This window comes from Cavia porcellus, unplaced genomic scaffold (assembly GCF_034190915.1).
Source record: "Cavia porcellus strain 051 isolate PalLab524CR breed Dunkin Hartley unplaced genomic scaffold, mCavPor4.1 scaffold_28, whole genome shotgun sequence".
NCBI lineage: Eukaryota > Metazoa > Chordata > Mammalia > Rodentia > Caviidae > Cavia > Cavia porcellus.
The window spans coordinates 6,876,732-6,892,299 of record NW_026947511.1 but is presented as its reverse complement, the minus strand read 5'-3'; the positions used below and the strand labels follow the sequence as shown (position 1 = coordinate 6,892,299).

The following is a 15,568-nucleotide window of genomic DNA, read 5'->3' as shown; positions in this document are numbered from 1 at the left end:
TTCCCTCTCTACCTCTGCTGCCTGAGTCTGTGACCCACCTGTGGCAGGCAGTGAGAAGCCAGTGGTCAGCGGAAAAGGGACCCTCTCCACAGTGAGCTCTACACCTCCCGGATGCGGTCGGGAAGGGGAAAGCGGACCTGGGGAGAGGGCAGGACTGCCCTGCAAGATCTGCAGGGGAGCTGGTCCAAGGTGGCCCTTGACTGAGCCATGTGGTCAAAGAGTTGGGAGATGACTCCACTTCAGGGGTGTCACGGGACAGTTGTCTCAGGTGCTTTGTGTCCCAAACAGAGACCTGAGCAGGACACACTGAAGTATTAAGAAAGGCAGAGATTTATTTTAGGAAAAACATTCCACAGAGCGCGTCCAGCCAAAGAGAAAACTCCACATCCAGTTTGCCTCAGAGCGGCCCCCTTCTGCTTCAGGTTGCGAGGCAGCATTGGGACCTTTTCGGTCTTGGAGTCGGGGGTGGCACCTAAAGGGTCCCTAGTTAATGGAAAGTTTCCGCCCTCGTGTTGGGGTGGACTGCACGGCTGCTGAGGCGGGGTAGGATGGGGTGGGGTGACACCGAGGCTGATGCTGTGATGGCCCGGGCTCACCCTGAAGCAGCAGCTGCGGAGGGGCGGCCAGGTTTCTCCGCACTAATCCTGCCCGGGCGAGCTAGGCGGCTCCGGGCCCGCCCACGCGGCCTGCGCCCGGACATCCGGCGCGCTCCAGCTGCGCGGCGGCGCCGCCCGCTCCACGCGCTCGGACACCGTGCGGATGTCGCCGGCGGAGGGCGCGATGCGCGCGCGGGCCCTGAAGGGGGCCAGGCCGCCGCGAGCCCGCGGCCAGGCCCCCCACTGCCTGGTGAGCCGCTGCAGCTCTTCCTCTTGTCGCATGTGCTCCAGCACCTCCTGCAGGGCGCTGCGGAACAGCCTCGACACCTCCTGCACCGCGGGCTCTCGCTCTGCTAGCAGCTGCCGGAACCTGCGGGACAGAGGCGACACCTTGCACCGGCGGCCTCCGCCGGCGTACCCCGCACCCTCCTGCATGCCTGCCAGCTCAGACCTGGGCAACACAGGCCTGGGCTCGCTCACCGGGGCCCAGCTGCTTCCTGGGCCGATGGTTCCCATGGTGCACGATTTGAAAAGGGGTGAGCTGAGATTCTCAGCCTGGAAAAAGGGCAAGGTACTAAGAGATCCCAGATACTAAAGGATCACCGATGGGGCTTGAGCAGGACTAAGAGTCTGATGGAGGAATTTCAAAGAAAATGGTGTGGGCAGTATATGTGTTGGTTCAAGGGAGGGAAGAGGGAAGGCTTAGGGAGTCTAGGGAACCTTCAGGTGTTTTACATGTAGGTTTGCGTGTCATTGGAAAGAAAAGCAGATGAAGAACTTGAGGTAGTTTGTCATATTCATCTGATTGGTGGACTGATTACATGCTTCTTTGACCTCAGCATCCTGGGGGGCAGGGACAGGAAAGCCATGACTTCCAGGTCCCCCAGTTATTTCAGGAACACTGCTGGGCCCAAGCTTTAAATGTCCAGTGCCCCATGGCTACGGACCTGGCATTCATGCACACTGAGGTGCAAAAACACACTCACACTTTAGGAAGACCTGTGTGAAAACTGATTTGAAGGGCTGGGGATTTAGCTTAGCGGCATAAGCACCTGCCTTGCAAGTGCATCATCGTGAGTTCGATCCCTGATACAAAAAAAAAAAAAATGGTATAAATAGAATAATTAAAATATTAATATTGGAGCCAGGCATCATGGCACATACCTATAATACCAGCTCTGTGGGAAGCTGAGACACGATGATGGAAAGCTGGAGCCCACCATGGGCAACTTAGCAACTTCACAAGACCCTGGCTCCAATTAAAATATTAAAAAGTTGGGACTGTAGCTCAGTGCACAGATCTTGAGTTTAATCCCCAGTACTGCAAAGAAAATAAATTAATAAAAGATAGAAACGATATTGGAGAGACTATGTTTCTAAGAAGGGGATCCAAAGACCACCTAATAAAGGAGAAGGTGCAGCTATGTTAAAATCCAGGATGAAAACCTGACAGGAAAAGCAGGGGACTTGAAGGTGTGCATCCTTGCTCTCTTTGCCCTCTGGCCACCTGGAACTGCCAGGCTGGCCCTTTGAGCCTCTCACCCTGCCTGGTTCCACCCTGCTCCTTCTAACAGGGAACTGTCATCCAGGCCCTATTCCTGTTCCTAGTGGCCCGGGCCCTGCTGCCACCCTCCTGGATCCCCAGCCCCAAACCTTACCTGAGGATGGCTGGCCCACAGTAGGAAGGGTGGATTTTGGTGCAAACGTCCTCCAGCTGCAGCTGCTCGCTCGGGCTGAGGTCATAGGTGGGGTGTGGTGTGCTGGCCAGCCAGCTGTAGTCCACGCCAGTGCAGACCTTCCTGACTGCACTGTTGCGCTCCCGCTGCTGCCGCTCTGTCTCACGCATCTGCCCCACCAGCTCCATCATGAGTGTCTCCAGCACCATCTCCGCTGGGCTCCGGGATGACAGCCGGGTGGGAGCCTCATTCCACCGGAGCCATGGGATGAGGGACATGACCCCAGACCCTGCAGAAACAGAGCAGGTGTGTCCTCCCGGGACCTTCTCCGGTACGGGAGGACCCAGAAGACAGGTGCAGGAAGGAGAGCTGGCCCCTGGTGAACAAAGCTGTGTGGCCTTGCTCACTTGGTCACTGTGCTTTTCTGATCAGTCACTTCTGAATCCCTAGGAGCAGGCCAGACAGCTGTGAGAAGCAGATGCAGGTAAACTGGGACACTGTATCATTTAGAAGTGATGCACTCACTCGTGGTTATAGTGACCCTTAAAGCATTTTGATAATTGAGCCTAGGGAAATCGCCTCCTGAATGTTCACTAACTGAACAGTAGGAGACATAGTGTGTACAGTTGAGCAGTTTCACCTCTGTGAGTTAAGGGGAAGAACACACATGTGCACCTAGAACAGGCATCTCTATCCCTGCTGACTGAACAGCAGAACAGCTCTCCAAATGCCTCCTGTATGCTGTTCAGATGCTGGAAACCACATAGGCTTTAACCTGGTGAACCTCACCCAGCAGCTGTCTTTCCGTCCATCACCATAAATCAGGCCTGCTACACACATCTGTGGGGGCCCCTGCTTCCCAGGAGATATAGACTTGCTGAGTAAAAACTGATATCAAGGGCTGAGAATTTAGCTCAGCAGCATAAGCGCCTGCCTGGCAAGTATGAGGTCTTGAAGTTGTGAGTTAGATCCTCAGTACCAAAAAAGTGTGGCACATGCCTGCCATCCCAGCTCCCTGGGAGGCTATGATCAGCACATAGGCTGGCCTGGTCCGCTAGCAACTCAGACAGACCCTGTCTGTAAATCAATTAATTAATTAAAATAAGGGTGCTGGAGGTGCTGGAGATGTAGCACAGTGCAAAGGCCCTGGGGTCAGGCCCTGGGACAGGGCAGGATCACCATAGCATCAGTGGGAAAGGTGCCTGTGCCTGAAATGCAGTCAGTGTTGGTGTGGGGATAGCAGAGGGTGACTTACAGGGTGGAAGGAGCCCGAGAGGGTGTTGTGACAGGAGGGGTTGGAGGGTGTGTGCAGGCATTAGCCTCGAGGCCACCACACAGGTGAGACGTGGACCAGGGCCTGGCTGAGCAGGGCGACTGCTCCCCACTGTCCCCCACAGGGTTCTGCTCAGTACAGACCTGGGAATGGCCAGTTGGCTGGATAGACAGATATATGGCTACGAGGTGAAGGAATGAAGGAACAGGGGATGTGCTGCCATCATTGGTGACATCAGATCTGGACAGGGGTTCTGATGACAGGGGAGGGAATGCCATTCCCCAGAGCAAGCTGGGAGCAGGTCCTCCAGGTGCCCCACCTCCTCCTCCTGCTCAGACACAGGGCGGAACTCCCAAGACTCAGTCTCAGCAGCCTGACTGACAGCGTGGCTGTGCCTCCCCCGCCCCGCTCCGGCTGCTGCGCAACTGGAGCCCTTGGTCTCCCAGGTCCCGGAAGAGCCCTCCTCTCCGCTCACACACGCTCCCCTCAGAGAGCAGCTGACCTCCCCTTTCCTCCCACCCTGCTCCCAAGCTGCTCAGTGCTGAGTGGGTGCCGGCGTCCTCTCCCAACTGAGTGAGCTCTTTCAGTCATCACCCTGGCACCTGATACCTGGCATCTAACACCCAGGACCTGACACCCAGCACCCAGGGCCAGCAGCCAGCAGAAGAGCTGGCCCTCAGCATGTGCTCAGTGGACACCTAAAAATAAATGGATCTGTCCTCATTTTCCAACTAATTTGTATTAATCCCAACATGAAGGTAGAGTTGGATCCCTATGTCATACTCTCAGTGCTGTGTGTGTGTCTGTGTATGTGCACACACAAACATGTCCTGGCAGCAGGCTATAAATTTACCTGCACACCCAGCTCATCCCAGTTTCTCAGCTTCCAGAAGACCTGCCTCGAGGCTTCATTTTGGCCAAGCCCTGTTCTCCCTGGCCTGGCTCTCATTTCCTGTGAGTCTGTGTTTGCCTTGGAGCTGAGTAACATCTTCCTGCCACCCAGGACTTGGAGAAGCCAGGGGACGGCAAAACAGCTTGTGTCCAGGGGACTCTGGCCTCAGAAGGGCTACATCATGGCCACTGGAGGCCTGGCCTGGCAGGACCTGAGTGCTCCACACATATGCAAGGGGCCTGGGCCGTGCAGCCAGTGAGGCCCGTGCATCTAGGTGCACGCAGCTCCATGTGCTGTAAACAGGCAGATGTTTATGGATGATACCAGCATAGTTTACAGAAGTATGGGGACGTTTCTACATCATAAAATTATCTTATATAAATAGTATACTTTTTCTCAAAAAATTTATTATGATAATGCATTCCATAATTATTTAAATGTATATTTAAGTGTATTATATAATCCTATATAAATGTCATATGTATATTTATATATGTAAACATTTGTATGTTACAAATTAAGCCACAAAATATTAAAACCCATTCCATTTTCTTCCTGTCAAATGTTTCTCAGAGCTGCTGACTGGCACAGAGCCCTGCAGGCCATGCCAGCTCCTGGCCCTTGACTACTCTCTTCTTTGTGCCACCCAGCTCTATCCCACTCCATTGCAGGTGACCTGAAAATGTCAGTGAGGACACTGAGCCTTGGTACACAGGACTAGTCTGCACCCTTACAAACAGCTGCCTCCTGCACCCCAAACCTAGGGAGGAGAGTCGAACATCCTAAAGGGCAACCTCATGGGATCCTACTCCCTGGGCTCCAGGCTGGTCTCCTGGGCAGGTGCTTTGGTACAGAGCCACCTGAGTCCTAGATTTCGTGGTTCTGAGCCTCTTGGCCAGACAGTGCCTCTGGGGAGACAGCTCCTCCTTGCCCCACATCCCTCACATGACCTGGGTAAGGCTTTGGCAGACAAGGATTTTGCCAAAGCTATTTCTGTCCTAGTGCCAGCTGCCACCCTGAGAGGCTCTTGTGGGGGGGTCTGATTAAGTTCTTAAGGGAAAAAAAGGGAGGGAGACAGCCAGGGGAGGAGGAGGGAGGGACAGGGAGGCAGGCTGGCCAGTCAGATTCTGGGTTGCTGTCTTACCGCAGGGGCCCCAGGAGCTGACCCACAGCTGAGATTTCTGCCAGGCACGTATTGTCTGTGGGTAGCCCAGGGGCTATACTGGCTTGGGCCCTCCTTTCCCTTCCAAGACAGGCCACAATACTCAGCTGCAGGTCCCCAGCTCTGGCTGTGCTCTGGTGACCTGGAGTCTCCAGGAGCTGGCTGGCCTCCCCTCAGCCAGGACACTTACAGTCTCCCGCAAGTGCATGAGCATGGATGGACTCTTGCTTTAAATGAGGATCACTGCAGAGATGTGACTAGGGAGCTGGTTTGCTCTCATATGTCTAAAGTGGTGTCACAGTGTAGGGGAGTGAAAGAGTTTTGGCCCAGACGGGATACCGTAGCCGGTAAAGCCTCAGGCTGAACCAAGGAGCTTCATCTTCCCCACCCCTATTTACCTGTGACAGTATCTTCCCCACCCTAGGAATTTACCTCTGGCACCAAAAGAATACCAGTGGGCTACCTGTGCATCACTAATGTCCCTCAGGTTCCACCCCAAACCTAGGCTACTTATATGCCTCCACTCCACGTGTTCCACAGAGAGATCGCCGACCCCGGGAGGAGATGCCGTGCCCCAGGGGATCGGGGGTGTCTCTTCCGCATTCTCAAAATAAAGATCATTTATATTTCATACTTCTTATCTTTTCAGCTGCCGCTGGTCCCCCAGAGATCTATCAGGGCGTATTTGAGATGTTGCTGAAGCATCTACAATGTCTACCTTGCGAATCACCCTGAAATGTAAATAGGGCTACCATGGTAAAACACTAACATTGGTTTTATCCAGAGACATTTGTGGGTCTGCAATGTCCCACTCTCCCAACTTGTCCAGTGTGCACACAGTCATGATTTAGGAGTTAGACCCAGCCCCTCACTTCCTCCCCCTCCTGGCCTGAGCACCAGCCCCCCTGCTTTGCCTGGGGCAAACTCTCCACTGAGGCCACAGCAGTGGTTGTGGTGCACTGGGCCTGGAGGCCACATAGATTCAAATACTGGGTGCTGAACTCCTAAGAGAAGGAGTGTTTTGGGGCCCCAGGAGGGATGGGCCTTAGCTGCATGGCCCAGGCTGTGCCTAGGAAGCTCCTCCATGATTAAAAACTGGGGTTCACATATCCGTGTGGCCTATTACTCAGTGTTCCTCTGGGACTCAAAGGGGTGCCTGTGAGAACTTTCCAAGCCTCTGTGCGTGCAGTAAGAGGCATTGCCACCAGGCGACAAAGTGAATTCTGACACAGATTGGTGGGGCCTGGTGAACCAGGCTGAGTACCCAGCCCCCACCTCCACCCCACCCCACCCCCGGTGCGCGCAGTTGCTGAATGGAGCCAGAGTCACAGAGTAGGGAGGAGATAGATGAGGAGCCAGCAGGAAGGGACACTCCACCCACCCTGAGGACCAGTGGGCTCCATGGGAACCTTGGGGACCCCCCTCCCCATCAGGGGCTGTGCTGAGGCAGGATGGGCTGCACCCACTGGCCACTGCCTTCCCTTCCCTCCCTGCCCTGTGTCCCCTCTGCCTAGGCTGGGGTTTTAGGTATCCCCCACCCACCTTTGCCATCAGACTCTGCTTGGTGGTCTGGCTGCACCCTATCAGTGACAGCTCAGCAAGTGGCTGGTGTGGGGGGGGCATGGCCATTGCACTCCCTCTCCCCAACACAACGGGCTGCGTCCACATCACTTTGTGGCTCTGAGCCTCAGTTTCCCATGTGTGATGGGAATGTCAGGTGCTTACCTCAGCTCACTACGAAATCATGTTTACCAACTCACAGAGCCCTATGACTGTGGCTATCTTTGGTGCTTAGCACAGGGATTCTCACCCAAGAGTGGGAATTTGATTCCTTTCTTTTTCTTCTTTCTTTTCTTTCCCTCCCCCTTACCTTTCCCTTTTTTATTCCTTTCCCTCCTTTCTTTCCTTTTTTCCATGGCACTGGAGATTTATTTATTTTTTTATTCTTGGTGAGGTCTCACTAAACTACTCAGCTGCCCACGTTGAGCTCAAACTCCCGACCGCCTAGAGTGCTGGAGCTGCTGGTGTGGGGAGACACACTTGTTGAGATGATGAACTAGGATAGGAAAAACCACCCTATTTTCACCAATCTTTAACTGGAATGAAGGCTCCCTCTAGCTTGAGCGTGACCTACCAGCCACACTATACCAGTAGTACTTGTGACTTGAGGGTGGGGTTCTGGGCCTGGAACTCAGGACCTCACACTTGCCAGACAGGTGCTGTGCCACTGAGCTAAACCCTCAGCCCACCAGTGACTTTTGTTGCTGGCTACTGCCACAGCTGTGTATACCCTCTTTAAAGTTGTCGCTTCCGGAATATTGTGTGTGCGAGTTGCTACTGGGCAGTCACAGTGCTTCCCAGCTACCCCCTCACTTTATTGCCTGCCATGTTCACAGTGCACCTGTGTCACTAGGCACAGATTGCCTGCAAAACCCCCTTGATAGCTGTACTGGAGAGAGCTGGTTTCCCTTGTAACCCAGTGGCACCTGTTGAATTCACCTAGGACTGTTTTGATACTGTGTTCCCAGGCTGCACAGAACCACACAGGTCCCAGAACAAGAGGAACAGTGCCCCTGGCTCATGGCAGGCTTGACCCCTGTCCTCCTCCTGTTCAGCATAGATGGGGAGAGAAGCAGGCAGTGTCTGGGCGGCTGCCCAGAGAGCAGCAGAACTGGAGCCTCCGGCGGCCTGCCCTTTCTTCTGAGCTTCTCTCCCTCCTTCCCCGTTCACTGGCCTGTGTTTGCTCTGAGTCTTCTCTTCAGCCTATTTCTGAATACCCTGAGGGTTGGAACTTTTCCATCTTCCTGTGAGACCAGGCTGCTGGCTGCAGGTCTCATTAAAGATGTTGTTGCCTCCAGTAGTCTCTGGAGGCAGCAATTGGAGGGCCAGGCTGTTCTGTGGTGAGAGCATAGAGGAACCAGACATGCCACAGGAGGGAGCAGCACTCAGCCACCTCCAGCAAGTTCCCAGGCCCCACACCCACACAAGACCCACCAAAAAGGAGAAGAGTCCTAGGCCCAAGAGTGTTGATTTGTTAGCCAAAAGCTGCCATGCCCCAGCCTAGTCATGTCCACCTCCAAAGCTGGGTGCTAAAGCTCCCAGTGACCACCAAGGCCCAGACACCCAGACACCTATACCAGGCTGTCCAGAGCCCCAGACTCCGAGCCAGCAGAGGCCTCTTAGTAGATGCAAGCTGCCCTCCTCTGCAGCCTCCTCTAGGTCCTTTTCCTGCTAAGGACCACAGCCAACTTTGCACAGTACGAACTGACCTTTGTTCTCTCTAGCATTTCAGAAAAATAATCTGTGACTTACCAAGCCAGGGGTGACACTGCCTGGCCCATCTGTCCTCTGTCCCACTTCAAGGACCAACCAAAGTCAGCCCCTTGCTAGACACCAAGACTTCACCAGTCCCTATGGCCAGGGCTTGGCAAGGGGCTATGGTCACCACATCTGCAACAAACACATTCTCTGTCTCCCCCACCCAGCTGTGACCTCTGTGAGGTCTGTTAACCATGCTGGCACACACGAGGTGTTTGCTGGTACTTTTCATAGCAGAGTGGCTGGCACTCAGTCCTCCTCATTCTGGAGGAGGTAGATGTACAAGTGGAGAGGCACATGCTCTGTGGAAGGGTTGCAAGCTCTATCCTGATGCTTAGGTCGCAGTCTGATTGTTCCTTTGGAGCCCCACTGTGGGCCAGCCAGCCTGGGTCTATATCCCAGGTGTTTAATTGGGAATTACACCCTGGCCCAAATGTCACCTAGACATGTTGGTCACCACTGGATCCCACCACCTAACTATGTACCCCAGATCCAGGCTCTGCTCCCAGCAGCCACCCTCAGAGTCCCAGCCTCAGCTCTGTCTCCTAATGTGCAGCTGCACTAGGCTGGGCTGGAGTGGGAACTCCTCCTGCTTACCTTGCTTTCTCAAGGACTCTGATTTCTGTTCCCCAGGGTGGGAGAAGAGAGTATGGATTTTTCAGGAAAAGCAGAAAGTTGAGCAGTAGTAGATGAGCAGAAGCTGGGAGGGTAGGCTACATCCTCTCTGCCTCCCTCTAGGTCTCCTGCTGCTGGCCGCGCCCTTGTGCCTTTTGTGCTTTCTGTCTCTGAGAAGTTTTGCTGGAGCCCACAGCGCACGGGGAAGCAGCTGGGCGGTGTTCACTGAGCGGGAGTCCCTGGAGGCTGAGCTGAGCTCCCTGTGCTCTTAGAGGCAGGCCAGCTCCTGCTGTGGTTGCCATGGAGACCTGCTAAGCTAAGCAGCTCTAGCAGCAGCAGAATAGTCAGCCAGGAGAACTGACCCTAATGCAGGTGCCTGAGAAGGCAAGCAGGTAGAGAGACAGTGCCAATTTCTCCTCCAGCCAGTACTCAGTGTGGCACGAACTGGCCCTTTGCAGAACCAGTGGCACGCCTGCTATTGGCAGGTGTTCCTACCCACCTAGGATGCCCTCTTTCCATCTGTTCCCACCAATGGGAAGTGGCTTTATCACAGCTGGGGTTGCAGGCTGTGCAGGTGTGCATTGCCTTCCCCAGCACATCTCAACCGGCCCTCCTCGAAGCTTGTTCAAGAGGCATGTTCAGTTGCAGAGTTCTGGTTTTCTGGAGGAGGGGCTGGGTTTACAGAATAGTACAGGGGAGAGGGAGCAGGCCATGCAGTGTGGAAAGGCATTCAAGGTAACATATGTGGCTGGTAGAAGCACCTTGATGCTGTCCTCCTATACCCACTCTCACCTGGGTCCTCACCATTAGCTGCCCAGACAGTGTTCTTTGAGACCTTTTGGCTGTGGGCCTCGATTGGGCCACCCAAACTTCCAAGACACAGGGTGGCACTGAAACAGAGGCAGGTTGCCCTGGGAGGACATTGGGATCCTGAGCTATAGATCTGAGGGTTGCTGTAAGGTGATAGTGACTCTCGGCTCATGTTCTGATGTGTTGAAAATGAAGCAGAGAGCGCAGCTGGGAAGAAACTCAACTCTGGCCCAGCCCAGGCACAGTGCCATCCTGCTGTTGTCTCTGCTCAGGGGACAGGAGATGTCATGTTTGGGGATGAGCATGGCTGCTCTGCTGCCCAAGCAACCCACAAGGATCAGAAACTCAGCCCCTGTAAAATCTTAGAGGGACAAAGTTTAAAGGAAGACACTTACTGGTGAAGAGGAAAAGGAAGAGGGATGAGAAGATAGCTACCCTGATAAAAAAGAGTCAGGGTAGGGGGCTCCAGACAGATGAAGGACCTGTGGGCCTTGGTTCCTGGCCACTTCACAGGGGCCAAACGCCCCACCAGGTTGCCATCCCTGGACTGAATCCAGACATCTCAGTCTGACATCATTGTTTTGGTGGTCATGTGCTTTTTGTCTGTTCACTTGTCCTTGATCTACCTTTCAAGGCCTTTTCTTTGGGTGGGTGGCTAGTTGACAAAAGGGTGCTTTATTGTTGACTAGCTTAGTTAGTAAGGGGCTTGTGGATGTCTATTGTACTTTGTAATGGCCCAGAGTGACTAATGCAGGGACTTTTGTGTGAATGCAGACGTTTATACGTGGAAATGTTAGTGCATAGCTATGAGTTCATCCTTGTGTGCAGAGCACAGGAGCCTTGCACAGAGTTAGGCATCACCCAACCCCTTGTTTCCCTGTATCTATCAGATCTGGGGATGGTGTGCACTTGGCTTTCTGCGTCCTACCTGTGGGCTCTCTCCTGCTCTGGTCTCAGTACCAGTCCCAAGGCCACTTGATGCTATTTCTTACCTACTTTCTCTCCCTGTTTGTGAGCCCATCCCAGGTCTATTTCTCAGGGGAATTTCTCTATTGAAGGTTGCTTTTGACTCCTTCCAGGCAGGATTAGCTAGCTGAAGCAGGTGTCTCCCACGGGTGCCTGATCCCCGCTAGGCTGTTGTGGTGCAGCTGCCACAGCTGCCACAGCTGCAAAATGGAGAATCAACCATCTCCTCAGCCTCAGCAATGGATGATTGTGATGGCTGTGCCATGGCTCCACCTGCCTTCTCCTGCATCCCATGCGCTGGGTCTGTGTCAGGAGCCGAATCAAATGCTTCTCTCACCTGGTTCATATTATGGGGCATTGCTGAGAAGCAACCACTCCTGCCTAGGCACCGAAGCTGATCTCCCCAATCCCAGTTCTCTGCTGGCCTCCACACAGGGCAAGCAGGGGCAGAGCAGCCTGAGGCAGGTAACTAGCACTCCCGCCTCACAGCCCTCTCCTGGCTGCCCCTGCCAACCTAGCACTTCCCAGGGCCTGGCTTGATGATCCAGGATGTGTGTGTCCATCCTGGGGGAAGTGGAGAGAAAGAAGGCTCTGGCATATTTTGGCAACATTTCCAGAAACCTGCCAGGTAGTGGAGACCCTCAGTGCCTTTGCTTCTAGAGCACCATTCTATGCAGGCACAGAGCCAGGAGCTGGCAGAGGTGGGCCGGGCCATTTCCCTCCCCGCTTCCCACCTCACTCCCTGGGTGGGAAGAGTCCAAGGCGGCTGCTACGCAGATGGGTGGGAATATCAGGCTTTTATCTCCCTGGTGTATACTTGTAAATCAGCTGCTGACTCTTCTGTGTTTGACTCTTCCTCATAGCACTCCCCCGCAGTGGGGTGCTTTAGGCCAGCATCCCACCTGAGCCTTCAGTGAGGCACCAGTTGCAGCACCATGCCAAGGAAGACTGTGGCTCCAAGAAACAGATACAAATGGCCAGAGTCCTCACACCTCCCCTCCAGGCCCCACAGAGCCTGCCTGCATTTTTCAAATGATGCCCATGAGCAAAAAGGCCCTTCCCTGCCCCACATCCCCACCTGCCTGCTGCCTGAATCTCAGGACTCAGGAGGTCTGATGTATGCTGACTGTCACCTTGCCTGGACTCGTTTGCCCAGGGAGGGGTAGTGGTAGCTGTTTTCTTCTTCTTGATGGGCATCAGCAGAAGGTCTTGAAGGGATTCAGCAACCAGTCAAATGGAGAGGGTGGCATAACATAGATCCCACACTGGAATTTGGTTAATCAACTGGAGATGTGGAATTGTAACGCCAGGAATTGAAATAAGAGCAGAGTCCTGGCTGTGTATGTGTGGAGGGGGAGGGTTATTCCTTCTTCTCCTGGCATCTTTCCAAGCCCTGAAGACCAGGTATCCCCCACATAACCACTCCATCATGCATGAGGCCTTCAACATCCTACAGAAGACCCATGCAGCTCAAGCCCTGAATGAGGCTGAGCTAAACTTTCAGCACATTCACAGGTCCACATCTGATTTGCAGTTCCTCACATCTCTCCTCTAGGACAGCTGTCTTTCTACCCTAGGGCATATCTATTCTCCAGGTGCTTTAGACTGAATATTCATCTCTCCAAGTTGCTGTTAAAATCTTAGCCCCAAAGTGGTAGTATTAGGAGGTGAGGTCTTGGAGTTCTTCAGGGTGGAGACCTTGTGGATGTGATTAGTGCCCTCCTCACAAGAGGCCCCAGAGGGCTCCCCCTTCCCCATCCTGCTGTGGGATGTAGTGTAAAGACTCTGCTCATGAGCCAGGCAGCCAGCCCTCAATAAACACTGGCTCTGCAGGGGCTTTGATCTTGGGCTTGCCGACCTCCAGACCTGTGGGAATAAATCTCTGGCTTCCAAATCCTCATTTCTAGCACACGATTGTAGCAGTCTATAGGGATTAAAACCACAGGCAGAGGAAGCCTTGGGTAGAACGCTCATCTCCTTCCAGGATGCCTTTTCCTCTCCTTCCTCAGGGCTTCCTTACTGTTTGTAAACTGCAGAGTGCCTGTGTACATGTGGGTGTGTGCGTGTATATGTGGGAAAACCTAGGGAGTGAAGAAGGAGAGACCATGCATTTTTCATTCACCCCCTCCCTCCCTGCAATAGCTTGTATCTAGATGTCCCCCAGAGCCTCATGTGCTCATAGGTGGAGCTTTTCAGAGCTGGCTGGAGCTAGGGTGTGTGATAATGTGATTAAAGGTGTGTGGTACTAAATTGGTACTGTTTGGGGATGGGTAATGGGAAGTCCCACTCTGGGTGTGGGTGGTACCACTTAAAGCCTTTAAGCCTGGGTGAGATAAAGGGGAAAGGGGGGCTTACTTTGCTGGCTGCTGTTCTGCTGTTTGCTGCTGCCGCCTCCTGCCCACTCTGCCATCATGCCCCTGTGCTATGCCAACCTGCCTTAGAGCCAGCTGATCAAGGACTGAAACCTCTACACACTGTGAGGTTGCCAAAATAAAATTTCCTGCCTTAACTTGCATGTGTTGGTTGTTTTATCCCAGCAACAAGAAAGCAACTAAAATACTCCCCAGGTGGCTGACCACTTCCTCTGCTCTGCACAGCACCTCGGTGCCCCTTCTCTTGGAATTCACTTCCTATGCCTTCTTTTGGGTTCTGTCCTGGATTTGACAGCCTAGTCTGGGGGTCTGTGGCTTAAGCAGCTAGCTGTCCTCCAGAACACTACCCTTCTGGTGGGTAGACACAGCCCTGGGGACACCACACAAGTAGGGGCTCCATTTTACAGCCCATATTGCATCTAGGCAGGGCTGCGTGGTAACAGCCTATAGGTAGAAGGGAGGTACGCGACTTCATGCCTGGTTTATGAACACCCCTGTGCAATTCTCCACTCCCCTCTTCCCTATGTGCTGTTGGCCAGCCAGGACCCTGTGGCCCTGGAGTTACAGGTGTGTTGGTGCTTGCCTGTAACCCCAGTGCTCTGGGAGGCTCAGGCAGGAGAATCAGTAGTTTGAGCCTCACCTGGGCAGTGTGATGACTTAAGGAGACCTCGTCTCCCCAGCCACGGTACCTCCTCTCTCTTGTCCCTCAGCTGCTCTACTTAGAACCCCAGGACCTTGGGATAGCAGGGGCCGGGGCAGGTCAGGTGTTCTTCATATGCATAGCAAGGGAGCAAGGCCAGCACAGGTGCTGGTGTGCCACCTCCTCACCCCTGCCAGCTTTGTGACATTAATGAATTAGACAAAGACCCTGGTCACGTTCACTTCCAGCCTCAGCCACAAATATCAAGTGCATCTCATTCTCATGACCAAGTTAAACACTTTACCCAGAGGAAGTGAGGAGAGAAGTGTGTGTGTGTGTTATGGTTTGTGTCTGGATATGTCCCCCAAGCCCTATGTGGTCGTGGGGGGCATGGACTTTTTTTTTTCTAGTACCAGGGATCGAACTCACGACCTCGCACTTGCCAGGCAGGCGCTTATGTCACTGAGCTAAATCCCTGGCCCCAAGGGAGTGGACTTTCTTTTTTTATCATTATTTATGTTCCATTTAATCTTGGTGCTTTAATAATGTCTTTGTGGTCAAATGTAGTATTGATTTTTCATTGCTATGGGATTCTCTTAACCTCAAATAAAACTAAGTTAAACTAAACCCAAATCAGCTACTTTTCATCACAATTGGTGTTTACTGTGGGAAGGAACATGCTGAATTTAGGTAATGGGGGCAGGAAGAGGAGGGGTTGGAGAGCGGACTTTCAAAGACAGTTTGTTGAACCTGGATCTCTTGTCTTCAGGCCCTTACCTTAAGAAACAGAGTCATAGCATTTCCAGCTCAATTCAGCAGGGACCAGGATCCTCGATTTGTAAACATCCTCAGTCTGTACAAGAGGAGGGAATGGAGATGATGTGGGCGCTACACCTGCCCACGAGTCATAGCCTGCTTACAATACAAGGGAGGAAAAGAAGCTTGCTCCTTTACTTTCTTCTCATATTGCTTTTGCTATCTTCTGCCACCGTAAACCCTCCTGCCATCTGCCACCCAGCCTTGGAGCCAGCTGATTATGAACTGAAACCGTTACAAACTATGAGCTATCATGAGCTAAATAAAGCTTTCCGATCTTAATTTTGGGCATCAGGTATTTTGTCTCCGCAACAACAGAGAAAAAACTAAAAGTGTGTGTGCGTGTGTGTGTGTGTGTGTGTGTGTGTGTGTGTTAGATAGAATTAATTCCATGTTACTTTTGCATCTCACTGTCCTGGAAGGCTGCTTTAG

At 53.1% G+C, this 15,568-nt stretch overlaps 1 protein-coding gene across 1 annotated transcript; it reads right to left on the bottom strand.

Moving 5' to 3' along the window:
• Positions 1-312: 312 nt before the first annotated feature.
• On the bottom strand, positions 313-9,796 carry Rd3 (RD3 regulator of GUCY2D). The gene is made up of 3 exons (XM_003462371.5): positions 9,515-9,796; positions 2,255-2,561; positions 313-966 (listed from the first exon to the last, which is right to left on the bottom strand). Exons 2-3 carry the CDS (start codon positions 2,548-2,550, stop codon positions 639-641), a joined length of 624 nt encoding a protein of 207 aa, XP_003462419.2. The 5' UTR covers positions 2,551-2,561; positions 9,515-9,796; the 3' UTR covers positions 313-638.
• Between the last annotated feature and the right edge of the window lie 5,772 nt (positions 9,797-15,568).